The sequence below is a fragment of the Ochotona princeps genome, chromosome 1, assembly GCF_030435755.1.
Source record: "Ochotona princeps isolate mOchPri1 chromosome 1, mOchPri1.hap1, whole genome shotgun sequence".
NCBI classification, from domain to species: domain Eukaryota; kingdom Metazoa; phylum Chordata; class Mammalia; order Lagomorpha; family Ochotonidae; genus Ochotona; species Ochotona princeps.
This window is the reverse complement of record NC_080832.1, coordinates 104,806,674-104,824,056: the sequence shown is the minus strand read 5'-3', so window position 1 is coordinate 104,824,056 and position 17,383 is coordinate 104,806,674. Positions and strand designations below refer to the sequence as shown.

Sequence of the window (17,383 nt, the reverse complement as noted above, 5' to 3'; positions counted from 1 at the left end):
TTTAGTTTTTTGTTTTTTGTGGTTTTTTTTAAAGATTATTTTATTGATTTGAAAGGCAGGATTACACAAGGGGACATGTGCAGTCATGTCCCCAAATAACTCCAACCGTGGAGCCTGGAGTTGCTTCTGGGTCCAAGCATGTGGATCGTTTTCTGTTGCTTTTCCAGGCACTTTAGCAGGGGGAGCTGGATGGGAAGTGGAACAGCCCAAACTCAAGCTGGCATCCATGAGGAATGCTGGTGTCACAGGTGAAGGTTTAGGCTGCTTTGCCAGAATTCTGGACCCAAGTAGTCTGTGCTTCATAACAGATAATTCCAAACTCCAGAAGGAGCATATTGGGCCTGACGCACGCAGTAGCCTAGTATTTAAAATCCTCGCTTTGCACACACTGGGATACCATGTAGGTGCAGGTTCTAATCCCGGTGGCCCCACTTCCTTCCAGCTCTCTGCTTGTGTCCTGGGAAAGCAGTTTAGGATGGCCCAAAGCCTTGGGACCCTGCACCCACATGGGAGACCTGGAAGAGGCTCTGGGCTCCTGGCTTCTGGCTTCGGATCAGCACAGCATCAGCCATTGTGGTCATTTGGAGAGTGAATCAGCTGATGGAAGATGTTCCCCTCTGTCTCTTCTCCTCTCTGTAAATCTGGCTTTCCAATAAAAAAATAAATACCAAACAAAAAAAATTTGGCGTATTACTGGGTCAGTGTTGTGGCGCTATGAGTTAAGTTGTTGCCTGCATTGGCAGTATCCAGTATGAGCCCCAACTACAGTACTTCCACACCAGCTTCCTGCTCATTCATCTGGGAAAGCAGTGGAAGATGGCCAAGTGCTCGGAGCCTCTGCATCCACATGGGAGACCCGAAAGGAGTTCCAGGTTCCTGACTTTGGCCTTGTTGGGTCCTGGTCCTTGTCAATTTGGGGATGGGATCTTTTGCTTTCTGCATTTCAAAGAAATCCTGGGAGCAAAAACAAAGTGGCATTACTGGGGTGGAATAATACAGCTAGTATCTGTTGGGGCTTTGTATTGGTTTTTCAAGCCCCCGTTTATATATACAGTGAGAACTCAATAAACGCCGACTCCACAAAAAGGCTCAGGGAGGACGGAAATACCCTCGCATTTGGGCCAGGCTGCCCCTTCCTCAACGCCATGCTAGCTTACTTATAGTAGGGGAAGCCACGCTCCAAGGTCTGGTGTGGGTGCCTGATCTCTGCACGGAGCGGGGCGGGCGGTGCTACCCTGCTCCCCTCGAGGCGGGAGGGCGGAGCTTCGGGTCGCCACGGAGACGGCTTCCCGCGACCGGTCGGGCGTTGAGCTGAGCCGCAGGCCCGATGGACGCCGAGAGCCTCCTGCTGTCTTTGGAGCTGGCGTCGGGCAGCGGGCAGGGCCTGAGCCCGGACCGTCGGGCCTCCCTGCTCACTTCCCTGACCCTGGTGAAGCGCGACTACCGCTACAGCCGAGTGCTCTTCTGGGGCCGAATCCTCGGCGTCGTCGCAGATTACTATATTGCGCAGGGCCTGAGTGAGAACCAGCTCGCACCGCGCAAAACACTGTACAGGTGGAGGGGATTCCCTGGGCAGGGCGATGCCGAGAGGGCACTGCTGGGGGAGGCAGAGACCCTGGGAGATCGGAGGGCTGGGATCGGAGCTGATGGCTGGAGAGGTGAGGCAAGGGTCCAGAAGGGTCGAGAAGGAGAGGGGGCGGGAACTGCGAGGCATCCAGGAGCCTGATGGGGCGGGGCCCTGGTGGAAAGGCAGCAGGTGTGTAAGCGTGCCCACGGCCACCTAGGGACTTAAGGGGAGGTGAAGCAACTTGAGCAGTGTCCACAGCTCTCTCGCTGGAGGACCTGTTGAAGAACTTTGAGCCAGAAAAGCCTGTTTAGATCTGGATGAGTCCAACGGATCTGGAATTTGGGTGAGCCCTTCGCAGGCAGACGGAGCGGTTAGGAGCCCTTGGCAGTGTGGGGCTGAGGGGGTCTGGTCTGGAAGGGAGAAATAGCCTAGGGACTGGGGAGCAGGGATGAACTGGGAAGGGACCTGTGACTTGATTGAGTTGTGCGTGTGTGTGAGTGGTGAAAAAATCACAGGGACTTTCCTTCCAGCTTGGGTAGCTGATGAAGTGCCGGTGCCACTGGCTAGATTAAAGAGTGGGACTGGGCAGGTGGGGAAAGGGGCAGTGTCAGGAAGGCCAGAGACACAGGGCTCCTTCCACTTCATGCTCCAAGTATGAGCACCTGCTGTATCCCAAGCATTGGTGTAGGTGGCAAGTGAGAAGGTCCTTGTCTCCGGGCACTTCTTTTGCAGGGTGAGTTTGGGGGCAGGGGAGGGGCAGTTGATGAGTAAGCGGACATGCAAATGACACTGCCGTGATGGCATGATGGTGAGTGCAGGAAGACAGGGTGCAGGAGGGTCTTCAACACAGAGGGGTAACATTTGAGAGACGATCTGATGAGACTGAGGGATAAGCCATGTTGATACCTTTAAAAAAATAAAGATTTTTTAAAAAGATTTATTAATTTTTTATTGGAAAGGCAGATTTGCAGAGAAGGAGAGACAGAGAGAAGGATCTTCCATCCACTTGTTTACTCCCCAAATGGCCACAATGGCCAAAGCTGAGCTGAGCTGAATCCAGGAAACAAGAGCTTCTTCTGGGTCTCCTGAGTGGGTGCAGGGTCCCAAGGCTTGAGCCATCCTCTGCTGCTTTCCTAGGTCACAAGCAGGGAGCTGAATGGGAAGTGGGGCAGCCGGGACTCGAATCAGTTCACATATGGGATACTAGCTTTTGCAAGGGGAGGATTAGCCAATTGAGCCATTGTGCTAGGCCCTTGAAGAGAAATTCTTATTTATTCATTCATTTGTTTAAAAGAATTACAGAGAGGTAGAGACACAGAATCAGAGAGAGAGAGAGATTTTCCGTTCATCTGCTCATTCCCCAGATGTCTCCAAGAGCCAGGGCTGGGCCAGGTTGAAGGCAGGAGCCAGGAGCTTCATTCAGATCTCCCATGTGGGTGCAGGTGCTCATACACTTGAGCCATCCTGTGCTGCTTTCCCAGGCACATTCGAAGTAGAGTAGCGAGGACTGGAACCGGCTCCCACCTGGCCCTGGGAGAAGCGTTTTTTAAGAGTAAATGTCAATTGAAGGCTGCTGTGGTTTTCTATGATTGAGCAGTGTTTGTGTTCAGAGGAAAGCAGAGGTGAAGGCCAGGAAGGTGAACCTAGAGCAGGCTGGGGGCCTAGACCCTGAATGGATTAGAGAAAGGTGGGCTGGGGAGGGGGTGCTGGGGAGTGTTGTTGAACACTAGGGGGAGGAGCAATCGTGCAGGCCCAGGCTGGGCTTGTCTGTGGAAGCAGAAGAGAGGCGGCCCCTGGCCCACAGGGAAGGCAGCGTGCAGTAGCAGGTCACGATGCATTCAGTGCCTCTCCCACCTGCCATGGGTTTGGCGGGAGGCAGAACTAGGAGTCCAGGGAACTGGTGGACAGGAAGCTTTTGTGACCTTCAGCAAAGTAACATTGAATTTTCATTGCATGTGGGCCTTTAGAGGCTTGCTGGGTGCCAGCAGCTAAGGGAGGTGGGGGATGGGGAAGCTGGAGAGTAGAGCAGGAGTGGGAGCCTGGGGGTGGGCGGTGTGTATTGTCGGCAGCCTAAACTGCATCGAGTGGAGCCTCCTGCCCCCTGCCACGGAGGAGATGGCGGCGCAGACGGCCATGGTGAAGGGCCGCTTCATGGGCGACCCCTCCCACGAGTACGAACACACGGAGCTGCAGAAGACGAACGATGGCGACAAGGCCTTTGAGGAAGAAGTGGTGGTGAGTGGAGGGCAGGTGGGAGGAGGAGGAGCCTGAGCAGAGAGGGCTGCATCCACCCTGAACCCAGCGTGGCAGCAAGGAGAGCCACTCTCATCTATGGGCCTGCCATATGGGGTGTTGTGTCCTGGAGTGCGACACCGTGTACCCCGTTGTTGTCTTCTTCTCCTTCTTCTTCAAGAAGAAGGGGAAGGGGAAAGTCCAGCGCCTATGCAACTGTATCATAACATAATCAAATTAATTAATTAAAAAAAGATTTATTTATTTTTATTGAAAAGGCAGGTTTATAGAGATGAGAGGCAGGAAGATCCTCCAACAGCCAGAGCTGAGCTGATTTGAAGCCAGGAATCAGGAGGAACCCATACGAGCGTAGGGACTGCAGGCTTTGGGCCATCCTCTACTGCTTTTTCAGGCTGAAAGTAGGGAGCTGGATGGAAAGCGGTGCAGCTAGGACATGAACTGGCGCCCATATCAGATCCTGGTGTGTGCAAGGCAAGGACTTCAGCCATTATGCTACTGGGCCGGGCCACAGAGAGAAAGATTTTGCATCTGCTGGTTCATTCCCCAAGTGGCTACAATAGTTGGAGCTGAGCCAATCCGAAGCCAGCAACTAGGAGCTTCTTCTAGGTCTCCCATGCAGGTGCAGGGTCCCAAGGCTTTGGGCCTTCCTTGACTGATTTCCCAGGCCACAAGCAGGGAGTTGGATGGGAAGTAAGAGCAGCTAGAACACAAACCAGTTCCCATATGGGATCCTGGTGCTGCAGGGAGAAGATTAGCTAATTGAGCCATTGCATTGGGCTCATTCCGGTCTTCTCTCATTTTTAACAGTTCTGTTGTGGGCCCCTTATCTCCAGATGGGGGGGGGGCATTCCCATGTGCAGGGGTGAACAGGGAAGGGATAGGCGCACGCAGGAATGGGCAGCTGTATGGAAAGCCTGGTTCAAGTAGGGGAGGGGAAGCGAGGCTGGGAGCAGAGTACACTCTTACTAATGGTCAGGGGAGTTCCCATCTTCTATGTTGGTATTGATGTCCACTTTCTGATGACACATCTACATGGTTCAAAATTCAAAGAGGCAGCCTGGCATGGTGGCCTAGTAGCTAAAGTCCTTGCCTTGTAAACACCAGGGTCCCATGTAGGCACTGGTTCGAGTCCTGGTGGCCCCACTTCCCATCAAGCTCCCTGCTTGTGCCCTAAGAAAGCAATTGAGAACAGCCAAAAGCTTTGGCACCCTGCACCTACTCGGAAGACCTGGAAGAAGATCCTGGCTCCTGGCTTCGGATCAGCTCACCTCCTGCCATTGTGGCCACTTGGGGAGTGAATCAGCGGATGGAGGCTCTTCTTCTCTGTCTCTCCTCCTCTCTGCATATCTGCCTTTCCAATAAAAATAAATAAATCTTTTAAAAAATTCAAAGGGGCAGTAGGAATATGGGCAAATTTCCTTCCACTCCTGTCCATTGTGGCACATGCTTCTTTCAGGGTTTTACAGATGATGATGATGATGATGATGTGTGTGTGTGTGTCTGTGCATATATCCTAAGCTTTCTACTACATGAGTAGTATCAACATATCTTAGCAGGTCCCGGATGCAGGATCTTGGGCCTCAGCAATAGTAATCCACATTTAAGAAAAAAAGATTTTGGGCCCGGCGGCGTGGTCTAGCGGCTAAAGTCCTCGCCTTGAAAGCCCCAGGATCCCATATGGGCGCCGGTTCTAATCCCGGCAGCTCCACTTCCCATCCAGCTCCCTGCTTGTGGCCTGGGAAAGCAGTCGAGGACAACCCACAGCCTTGGGACCCTGCACCCGCGTGGGAGACCCGGAAGAGGCTCCGGGCTCCTGCTTTGGATCAGATCGTCTGAGCTGTGGCATTGCAGGCACTTTGGGAGTGAACCAGAGGATGGGCGATCTTTCTTTCTGTAAATGTGACTTTCCAATAAAAATAAATGAATCTTAAAAAAAAAACAACTTATTTATTGATTGGAAAGGCTGAGCAACAGGGTGGGAGGGAGAGAAAAAGAGCGGTCATTTGCTAGTTTACTGCCCAAATGGCATGACAACCAAGTCTGAGCAAAACCAAAGGTAGGAACTTCATTCAGGTCTCCCACCTGAGAGCAGGGGCCCAGGCACTGCTACTGTTTTCCCAAGTGCAGTAACTGGGAGCTGGGTGAGAAGTGGAGCAGCTGGGATGCCAATCAGCGCCCACGTGGGGTTGACTCTGAAGACGGAGGCTTAGCCTCCTATGCCACAGTGCAGCCTTCACCACATTCTTTTGGCCACTGTGGAAATGTTTCACAGCTGAAACTCAACGTCTTATTCACGGCGATGTGGGTTTCTAAGTTTAGCTCTGACAAACAAGGCCATCACCAATGACCCTGTGTTTGTTTCTTTTTTTTTTTTTTAAAGATTTATTTATTTTTATTACAAAGTCAGATGTACAGAGAGGAGGAGAGACAGAGAGGAAGATGTTCCGGCCGATGATTCACTCCCCAAGTGACCACAATGGCCTGTGCTGTGCTAATCCGAAGCTGGGAACCAGGAACTTCTTCCGGGTCTCCCACGCGGGTGCAGGATCCCAAAGCATTGTGCTGTCCTCGACTGCTTTCCCAGGCCACAAGCAGGGAGCTGGATGGGAAGTGGAGCTGCCGGGATTAGAACCGGCGCCCATATAGGATCCCGGGCGTTCAAGGTGAGGACTTTAGCCGCTAGGCCCGACCCTGTGTTTCTGTCATTTCCATGGTGTGCACTTTCTCTGAAGAATCCTTTGCTGGAAATGGAATTACTGGGTTCATTTCATGGTTTGAAAAGGATTTGGTTCCCACACTGCTATAGGGCTTTCCATCTCCAAGTTAATGGTATTAAGAAAGTGAACTCTTAATCCAATTGTGCTGTGGCGGAGGTGGGCCCAGTGGGCGGGCCTTAGGTCATGGGGGTGTGCCCCTGGTAGTCCTTGGGAGCAGCTTATTGCAAAACCCTGTACTGCTCTGAAGCGTCCTCGCTCACCACGTGATCTTTCCTCCACGTGCATTCTGCTGTTGCCAACAGAGCTGCCTGAACTTGAACTTACAAAAGGTGAGCCAGGGGCCAGCATTGTAGCTCAAAAGTCTAATCCTTCTGCCTGCAGTGCGGGAATCCCATATGTATGCGGTTCATGTCTCAGCCACTCCACTTCCCATCCAGCTCTCTGCTTACAGCTTGGGAAAGCAGCAGATGATGGCTCAAGTCCTTGGGACCCTGCACCCATGTGGGAGATCAAGAAGAAGTTCCTAGCTCCTGCCTTCAGATTGGCTCAGCTCTGGCCATTTGCGGCCAGTTGGGGAGTGAACCAGTGGACGGAAGATATTTCTCTCTGTCTCTCCTTATCTCTCTGTAACATAAATTCAAATAAATAAATTAATTTAAAAATAATATAAACATTAAAATGCACACAAAACGCAAGCCTAAAGTAAACTCTTTCTTTCGTACAAAGGTAGGTTGCCTCATCCATTTCATTACGGCGAGGAGAAGCTGATTATAAGAGACGGAAAGTACGGCACTCGTGTTCTGGAAGGAATCCAGCCCAGAAGTGGAAGCCCTCAATCCAGGGCGTGCGCAGGTCTGGGTGTTCGTCTGTGAAGCCTCCGCAGCCGCCTCTCATACACTCCACCTCCCAAGCCTCCGTTTGACTTTCTGTCGAGCGGGGGCTAATCCAGTATGCTTCTCTGCCTCGTGCGGATTGGATGAATTGATCTCTCTGAAGTCCCCAGTTTAGTCATTGATTAATCTTAGTTCTCATCCCTTCTCTGTAAGCCGGTCAAGGCCGACAGCCAGTCTGTGCCGAATTGACGGCTGGGGGAGCTCGCGGGCGCCCTCTGCTGTACCTGTCAGGTCGCGCCCCTGCCGTCTCCGCTTCAGCGTGCACACTGAACGTTTGTGGTAACTGAACTCCGTGTCTGTAGAACAGGATATACCACGGGTAGATGCCTAGAAAATAATGTGAGATTGACAAGTAGGATATGAAATTACCTAGCCCGTGACTCCATCTTTCCGTATCTCTTCTGCAATAAAGCATACCCGTGTGCCATCAACGCTGATCCTGAGAGGGGAGATTGTGAGTGGTTTTAATTTTCTTAGGTGTGTTACCCAGCTTTCTGCCATGAACATATATGTCAGAGAGAGAGAATTTCCACCCGCTGACTCACTCTCCAGATGGTCGCAATGGCCAGTTCTTGGCCTTCGTCCAGAGCCAGGAGTTAAGCCATCCAGGTCCCCCATGAGGGGGACAGGAACCCTGTGACTTGAGCCATCATTACAGCAGCAAGGAACTGGAGGCAGGGGTGAGAATCAAACTTAAGAGTTCCAATCGGAAATGCTGTTTTTTTTTTTTTTTTAAGATTTATTTAGTTTTATTGCAAAGGTAGGTATATATAGAGGAGGAGAGACAGAGAGGAAGATCTTCCATCTAATGATTCACTCCCCAAGTGAGCCGCAACGGACTGGTGCTGTGCCGATCAGAACCCAGGAGCCAGGAACCTCCTCCAGGTCTCCCACGCGGGTGCAGGGTCCCCAGGTTTTAGGCCATCCTCGACTGCTTTCCCAAGCCACAAGCAGGGAGCTGGATGGAAAGTGGAGCAGCTGGGACACGAACTGGTACCCACATGGGATGCTGGCACTTGCAGGGGGAGGATTAGCCAACTGAACCATCATGCTGAGCCCAAGACAGATCTTTCATCTCTAGGCTCACTCCCCTAATGGCTGCAGCAACCAGATCTGGTACAAGCTGAAACCAGGAATTGCACCTGGGTCTCCTAGTGCCAGGGGCTCAAATTCTTGAACCATCCTCCATTGCCTTTCTAGGCACATATGCAGGAAACTGGATTGGAAGGCAGGTAGCCATAATTCAGACCAGCATTTTGATATGGGAGATGGCATTACAAACAGCAGGTTAACATACTGCACCACAATGCCCGTCCCTATCTCTTATTTTCTTTTTAAAAAGTTATTTATTTTACTTTCATTCTTTATTTATTTTACTTTTACAGAGTGAGAAAGCAAGAGGAGAGAGAGAGAAAGTGAGAGAGAGAGAGAGAGAGAGAGAGAGATGTCTTCCATCTGCTGGTTCACTCCCTAAATGGCTGCAACAACAGAGCTAGACCAAAGCTGGGAGCCAGGAGATTCCTCTGAGTCTCCCACACAGGTAGAAGGGCTCCAGGCATTGGGCCTGTCTCTGCCTCTTTCTCAGGGAGCTAGATCATAATTGGAGCAGCTGGGATTAGAACCAGTGCTCATGTGGGAATGCTGGTGCTCAAGGCAGAGGATCACCTGTGTGCCACTGCACTGGCCCCTCCTATCATAATTTTAAAAATTAGTTACACAGAGGCCTAGCATTACGGTGCAAGAGGTTAAGCTGCTATCTATGATGCATACATCCCATAAAGTACCACCGGTTTAAGTCCCAGCTGCTCCACTTCTGATCCAGCTCCCTGCTAATGTGCTTAGGAAAACAGCAGAAGATGGCCGAAGAGCTTGGGCCCCTGCACCCAGGTGGGAGACCGTGGTGGGGCTCCAGCAGCCTAGCTTCAGTTTGGTCCAGTCCCAGCCATTGTGGCCTTCTAGGGGAAAGAACCAGTGATTGATGGAAGGATTTCTCTGTCGCTCTTTCAAATATCTTTTAAATAATAAAATTATTTGTGTATTTCATTTTTTTTATATGAAAGTCACAGACACAAAAGAGACAGAAAGAAGAATCTTCCACTCACTGGTTCACTGCAACAGCTACGGCTGGGCTGGGCTGGGCTGAAGCCAGGAGCCTGGCAGTCAGTCCGGATCTCCACCGTGACAGCAGGACCACATACTTAAGCTGTCACTGGCCGCCTCTTGGGGTGTGCATTAGCTGGGAATTGGATTGGACGTTGGGGAGCCAGGACATGTACTGGGTGCTCTGATGTGGAACATGAGGATCCCAAGGAGGCAACTCAACCACTCTTCCAAGTGCTCCTCTGAAACATTAATTCATGTTACTTAAATGTTTTTATAAATTTTTTTGCCATTTTAATTTTTCTTTTTAATCTTGACATTGTTTTTTGAAGATTCATTTTATTGGGCCTAGTGCAGTAGCCTAGTGGCTTAATGCCCGCCTTGCACATGCCGGGATTCCATGTGGGTGTTGCTTTGTGTCCTGGCTACTCCATTTCCCTTCCAACTTCCTGCTTGTGGCCTGAGAAAGCAGTCGAGGACGGCCCAAAGCCTTGGGACCCTGCACCCACGTGGGAGACCTGGAGAAGGTTACTGGCTCCTGGCTTTGGATTGGCTCAGCTCCAGCTGTTGCCGTATCAGTGGACAGAAGATCTTCCTCTCAGTCTCTCCTCCTTTCTGTATATCTGACTTTCCAATAAAAATGAAGAATCTTTAAGATAAAGAATCCAATAAAAATAAAGAATTTTCCCATCCAGCAGGGAGCTGTTTGGGAAGTGGGGCGGGGTAGGGGCAAACAGTGCCCATATGGGATCCCAGCACATGCAAGGCGAGGAGTTTAGCTGCTAGGCTATCGTGCCGGGCCCTACTTTTATATTTTAAAAGGTAAAATGAATAATATTCAGACATGGTGCTAGTATGTCTCTGGAAGAATATATAAGGAAGTCTTCCTGGTGCTTGTCCCTGCTGCTGGGGCCTGGGGTGAGAGAAAGACTGAAGTGTATGTGTGTGTGTGCAGTTTTGAATATTGTGCCACCTGCCAGAAAACCAAAAAGGAAGAAGGAAAGTAAGGGAGCCAGTGTTGCTGGGAGAGAAGGCAAGGCCTAGCCCTCTTTCCTCAGGTCCGCGGAGATGCAGGGGTCCTCCTTGAGCGGTTCCTCTGTACCCTCAGGTCCAGATCAAGGAAGAGACACGCTTGGTGTCCATTATCGACCAGATCGACAAGGCAGTGGCCGTCATCCCTCGGGGTGCCCTCTTCAAAACCCCCTTTGGGCCTATTCATGTCAACCGGACCTTTGAGGGTGAGCTGGGGCCAGGGTTGGGAGGCAGATCTTCCTGGCTCACCTGGGTGTGTGTCTTCTGGGAAGGTGTGGCATGGGCTGGCAGGGGTGTTCCCGAGGACGCTGGGGCTGGCAGGGGTGTTCCCGAGGATGCTGGGGCAGGCAGGGGTGTCCCTGAGGATGCTGGGGCGGCAGGGGTGTCCCTGAGGATGCTGGGGCGGCAGGGGTGTCCCTGAGGATGCTGGGGCGGCAGGGGTGTCCCTGAGGTTGCTGGAGCGGCAGGGGTGTCCCCAAGGATGCTGGGGCTGGCAGGGGTGTCCCTGAGGATGCTGGGGCGGGGCTGGCAGGGGTGTCCCTGAGGATGCTGGAGCGGCAGGGGTGTCCCTGAGGATACTGGGGCAGCAGGGGTGTCCCTGAGGACGCTTTGGCAGCAGGGGTGGCCTGTGGGCCAGGTCTGGGCTTCAGCCACCTTGGATGCAGGGGACACTCATCCCTCCTCTCCACCCACCCCTGTGCTCTGTCACTGGGACTGAGTGCTGGGTGAGCCCCTCCACGTGGTCCTCATGCAGACATGGGGGTCGGGCTGACTACCCTCTTGCCGCCTCCCACCTCTGCCAGGACTGCCCCTGTCTGAGGCCAGGAAGCTCAGCTCCTACTTCCACTTCCGGGAGCCTGTGCTGCTGAAGAACAAGAGCTTGCTGGAGAAGGCTAGCCTGGACCCCTCGCTGGACTTCATGGACTCCCTGGAGCACGACATCCCTAAAGGTACCCCAGGGGCATGACCTTGAACACTTGCAGTCTGCCCCCAGGTGGCAGTGGTGGGCCCAGCCATCTGTCATTCCTTTCAGAGAAGGCAGCCAGGGCCAGGCGGCCCCAGAGCCTGGGCCTTTCCCTGGGGGCAAGCTTGGCGTGAATACAGGAGCATTTCCTCACAGGCACACGGGCGTGCTCACCATGCCTCCCACAGACAGGAAGTATCTCTGGGTCTCTGCTTTTCATAATTTTTTTTTACTAAGTTTAAAATCTGTAGTTCTTGTCACTTGCCACATAAAACTATATGCATTCACGTGTGCAACGTGCTTTGAGGCATGCATAGATGGTGGAATAATTAACACTACCTTATGAGCAAATGAGTTACTTTCCATAGTTATCATGTGTGCAGGGTGGGAAGACTTCATGATCTTTGCACTTTCCACAGAAACAATATGTTGCCATGGACCCTAGTCGCCCTGCTGTATGGATTTCCTGAACGTACCTCTGCCCCTGACTCTAATTCCTCTGGCCAAAGCATCTCTCTGTGTCCCCTCCACCGGGACCTCCCCACCCCCTGCTGTAACTGCTGTTCTTACCCTAAGAACCAGTTGCTCTGGAGGGTGGTATTGTTCTCTCTGTGCCTGCGCTTGTATTATATCATGTCCGGTTCTGAGGGCCATTCCCATAGTTGCGAATGGTATGATTCTGTTGTTTTCTGTGGCTGCTCAGGATTCTGCCATAGTTGGAGCCCTCACTCTCCTTTCCTACCATTTGTGGACACAGGCTGGTCTGTTACCTCGGCTGTGAGAAGGATGCAGCCGTGCACATGGCAGCGCAGGTGTCTCTTGTGGCCTGGCTGCATGTCTGTGCTGCAAGTGCAACGGTGGGAGGCACTGCCGGCTCCTTGGTGACCCTGACGGGAAGCAGACATGCCTTCACCCTGACCGGCAGTCACCTGCTGAGTGTGACTTCCAGCTCTGGGCAGTGTCAGGGCCACCCTGGTGCAGGCACAAGCCCTGCACCCTCCCCTTCTGTGTCACCAGTAGAGCGAGGGTATGTGTATCCTTGGGGGAGGTGGGCTCCAGGCCATCAGGGGCAAGGCCCGTGGCCAGCTCAGCGCCCTGCTTCTCCCCTCCCCATGGCTGACGGCTGTGAGATCTCACAGGGTCTGATGACACTGAAGGCAGAGTAAGTGACAAGGATGGCTCATAGAGGCAGTGACGCTGCCCTTGTGCCGGGTATGGCACTCACCCTCTCTACCTTGACCAGCCTGTTTGTGAGGTGGGCGTTATCGTCACCCTACCTCACTGGGCTCAGAAAGGTGAGCCCAACAGCATGGGAAGTGTCAAGAACCTTAGGACCCCAAGTTACTGCCCTTCCCTGTGGTGTCAAGTGCTGGGTTTCCTGTTAATGTCCATGGGGATGACAGGCAGTGGTCCCTCAAGCCATGTTGGGCGACACTTCCGAGGAGCTGCAAGGGGGGTAGGGTGACAAGGGCCCTGGCACTAGGCAGCCTGGGCTGGAGCCCAGTGTCAGCCCCTTACTGACTGTGTGACTTCAGGCACGCCCATGGTTCCCATGTGTCTGTTTCCTCATTTCCCTGGAAGTGGCAAGTTGAGCTGTTCTACCTGCACTGGGTCAATTTTGAAGTGAGTTGAGCTCATGTATATACACAATGCTTAAAGCAGGGTTTAATGCATAGGAAGGCCTCAGGTGAAACAATCATTTTTAGTGGCCGAACGTCCTTAGGGATAAGTTGGGACAGGCCTAAGAGGGTGCAGGAGCTAGAGCTGGGCTGGCTCATGAGCAGGTGGGTGGCAGGAAGATGGGAGAAAGGGGACGAGGCAGGCCTCAGGAGTCAGGAGAGCTTGGGAGCTGCCAAGGAGTGACCATGCTGACCTCTGCGTCGGAGTCAGCATCCTAAGCACAGGCAGTCCTGCAGGGATGGGAAGGAAGGAGGGACTCCTAGACCAGTGTCGGGATGAGGAGGGTTCATAGGGTTTGGCGGGGGTGGGGGGGAAGGGGGCTGGCTATGTCAGACCCTGCTTATTATCTGCATCTCCACTCTCAGTCTTGCCAAGAGCTGGAGGGGTGGGGACGTGCTGGTGGGGCGTCCCAGTGCTGCAGGCTCTGGGGTGGCTAATGGAAGTCCTGATTCCCCAGTTTGGGGGCAGCATGCCTGCTGCCGCCTGGCTCAGGTTGTGTTCAGGAAGCCACAGTAGCCTTCTCCCTCGCAGCTGGGTGCTTTGGGCTGGGCTGAGGCTGTCCTACCAGAGGGTGTCATCCAGAGTGGCAGTGGCAATAGCATCTTCCTGGGATGCGCTAGGACGGCTGCTAAGGAAGGGCAGAACCCAAGGAGGGGTTCCTGGAAGATGCTTCCCACGCAGGTGGTCTGGAGTGAGTGTTCAGAGCAACTTTGGACCACTCTGAACAGGGGTGGTGTAGGCTGGCCCTGCTGAGGCCACTGATGCCCTCATGTACCAGCATGCTCCGCCCTGGGATCTGCAGTTTCATGGGAATGAGCAGCTCTCAGGGGTCCCCAGCCAGTTCTAAGAATCATCCTTTTAGTGGATGCAGGGCAATGGCCCCATGGGTGGCAACCACTGTCAGGAGGAGTTCTAGGTAGGACCCTGTCACTGTCAGTATATAACTGCCGATTTGCTGGTATAGACATAGCCAAATATGTGCAACACTATCAAAACTAAGACAGCCACCTCCTTACCTCGCAGAGGTGGGCGGGGGACTGAATGGCACAAGATGGAAAGGGGCCTGACCAATGGGCTCCCTGTTGCCCTGGGAAGCTAAGAGGAAGGGCTGGAGCAGAGGCTGTGTGTCTTGTTGGCTAGTTGCAGACTGGGCACTACCACCCTACTCAAGCTGCAACACCCAGTTCAGGCAGCAGAGGGCAGCAAGGGGCCGGCCGGCCTGCCTGCCTGGAAAACGGCTTTTGAGCCCAGCTGCTGCTGGTTAGGGCCAGGCAGGCACTGGAGAGGGGTGGGGACCTTGGTTGCCGAGCACAGCCTCCCCTTGAGGGGTTGGTGCAGGTGGCTTTCCCTCACCTGTCCTTTGGAAGCGTGGCTGACAGATGTGAAGTCCTTCTGCAGCAAGGAACCTGGCCCTGCCACCTACCCATCAGGGAACTGGCACAGAGGTGTCCGAGGACTCCTGTCGCTTGTGGCTCAGAAGTGGGGGGGGTGCCAAGGACACAAACTCACAGCCATTTCCGTATGAGGAAAAGGAAAAAAAAAAACCAAAAAAGGCTGCTCTAAGATTTATGTCACCTACTGCCCCAACAGTGCTGTGGCAGCGAGCTTGCTTCTTGCCTGATGGCAGGAAACTGTGACTATAAGCAGGGCACCCTAGTCTCAGTTCACCACACCAGCCCGCTGGGCAACAGGCACCCAGGAGGACTTCCTGCCAAGTGCCAGGGGGATCTCCACTCGATGGGCTTCTGCCCCACCATTCTCCAAGCAAAGAGAAGACAGGCTGCTGGGGTGGTCCAAGGGGAAGGTTTGGGAGATGTCTCACGGCTGGGAACTGCTGCTCGGCAGGAGACGGTTTCTCAAGTCCTGGAGTGGGTGGTGGCAGCCGGCCAGGCCCAGCCTGTCCAGCAGCTGCAGCCGCAGTGGGTGAATGTGACGGCAGGCGCCTGGCTCCTCAGGTGGATGCTACGTGACTCCTGGCATGTCGCGAGTCAGTGTTTCCTGAGTGACCAGCTGAGCCAGGGATAGAAGTGTGACAGGAATGGCAGGGAGGCAGGCACACTGGCCCCTCACATGCTGCTCATGTACTTGCCAGCACTCTGTCCTGCTTGGCACTGCCCTCCTGGCCCGGGGTTGGCACTGTGCATCTAGTCTCCCTGTAACTGTCTCTTTGCTCCCTGGGCCGGGGGGCCCTGCGGATGGGCCAGGGTCATGCTGTGAGCAAGTTGGGGCATGGCCCTCGCTTGGGTAATGCCATCACACTAGTGACAATGAACTGATGAGGAAGGGCCGGGAGCCCTAGGCTCCCATTTCCCCCAGAGAAGGCAAGCTGCCCTTCCTGGTGGGCACTGACACAAGGCACTGCCAAGCTTCTTAGTCCAAGGGGGCCAGGTGGCTCTGGGCTCCAAGGGCAGGTAGGACAGTGTCTAGAGAACACTGACGGGCTGGGCACCAGGGCACGCGAAGGAGCCAAGGGTCTGGCCCTTTGTTGGCCTGAGCTCTCATGGACAGCCAAGTGCAGCGGACAGGGAACACTTTGTTCAGCCACACCCTCGCCTCCTCGCAGGAGGCAGAGTTTGATGGAGCTAGTTTTCAGGAGTGCAGGCCTGGAGGGCAGTGGTGTCTGACCGAGAGCCCCAGGGATCTTGACCCTACTTCCTGCTGGGTGCTACCTCAGCATCCCATGGGAGGGTGATGGCCCTCAGGACAGTCTCTCCTCGAGTGGCAGCAGGGCTGGGACAGCTGACCCACAGGTCTCCAGAAAGCTCTGCTGCTGACCTGGGTTGAATAGCTGTGGCTGTCCCTTGGGTTTGTTGGCTACAGGGTGGCCCCGGTGGGTGGGGTCGGAGCTGTGGAACTGTGGGGTGGCGATGGGAGCCAAGCAGCCGGACTGTGCTGGCAGCTGCTGAGGGCCCCGAGCAGTTCTCAGTGCATGGCCCGCTGGTCCAGCACCAAAATCCTTCAAAGCCTTTGCCTTCCTGGCAGGGCCTCGAGCAGGGCTGTGGCGGGGCTGGGAGAGGCCTGGGCGCGCAGGGGAATCCAAGCCCCAGATCTGCATCCAGAGGCGAGTTTCCCAGGCTCCTTCCTCCCACACAGCGGCTCCCTCCCTTGCTTCTGGAGCTGGGTCAGGCCTTTCCAGCCAAGTCCTCATGGCTGCACAACTCAGCCCCAGGCTGGGCTGCTCCTGTTTCGCAGAGCGAAAATCAGGGCAGAACCCAGAATACACAAAGGCCTGTCAGCGGCAGCCCACGCCCCTTCACCGGAGCCCAGCTTCCAGCCTGCCAGCTGCCAGCAAAGGCCCCTGCTGGGGCTGGGGAGCCCTGGAGTGGCCACACTTGCACTGGAGCCTCTAGGTCTGGTGGAACACAGCCTAGAGCAGAGGCTTCTGGGACCGGGAAAGAGCAAAGACACAGGGGGACCAGAGTCACTGCTGGCTGTACCTGGTATAGGCCAAGGGGTCTTGGGAGAGGCTCCCAGTCCGGCCCCTGCGCGACCTCTTGTTGGACTTGTTGACAGGAACACAAGCCGTTAGACTGAGTTTTCCCGCTTTTCATTTCCCTCGCCTGCCCTCTGGAAGCGGTCTTAATGAGAGCTGAGCGGCTGCAAAGCAGTCAGGAGGAGTCAGGCGGCTGGGGACTTGCGCTGTCTTCCCACCACTGGCCTGGCTGCCCCAAGCCTCACCTGCTGTCCGTCTCTTCCCAGGGTCCTGGAGCATCCAGATGGAGAGAGGCAACGCCCTGGTGGTGCTCCGCAGCCTGCTGTGGCCTGGACTCACCTTCTACCACACTCCTCGCACTAAGAGCTACGGCTATATCTACGTGGGCACCGGCGAGAAGAACATAGACCTGCCCTTCATGCTGTAGGCCAGGGTGGCTGCTCTTTGTGGCGGCTGAGCACTATTTTTCATAAACAGCAACTTTTGTCCTTACATGCCTCTCCTTGTTGCCTAGACTGTCTGGTGTTTGGGCTCAGAGGACAGGCCCGCCCCCCGAGGCTAGGGGAAGCCCATCTATGCAAGTGGCAGGAAACCTGTGCTAAGGAAAAAGACACAGTGGAGGGGGAAGACCCACCCTGCTGCTCCCTTGCAGCCCCTAGGCTGCCAAGCTGTCACTAAGCATGCATGCCTGTGACCCCCACCTACACAGGTGCATCACGTGGCCCAGCACGAGGGATGTGGGAC

At 54.2% G+C, this 17,383-nt stretch overlaps 1 protein-coding gene across 1 annotated transcript; it reads left to right on the top strand.

Moving 5' to 3' along the window:
* Window positions 1–1,261: 1,261 nt before the first annotated feature.
* RSPH9 (radial spoke head component 9) lies at window positions 1,262–17,131 on the top strand. The gene is made up of 5 exons (XM_058662486.1): window positions 1,262–1,554; window positions 3,637–3,802; window positions 10,639–10,768; window positions 11,366–11,512; window positions 16,906–17,131. The coding sequence occupies exons 1-5, from the start codon at window positions 1,328–1,330 to the stop codon at window positions 17,064–17,066; spliced, it is 831 nt and encodes a 276-aa protein (XP_058518469.1). The 5' UTR covers window positions 1,262–1,327; the 3' UTR covers window positions 17,067–17,131.
* The last annotated feature ends 252 nt before the right edge of the window (window positions 17,132–17,383 follow it).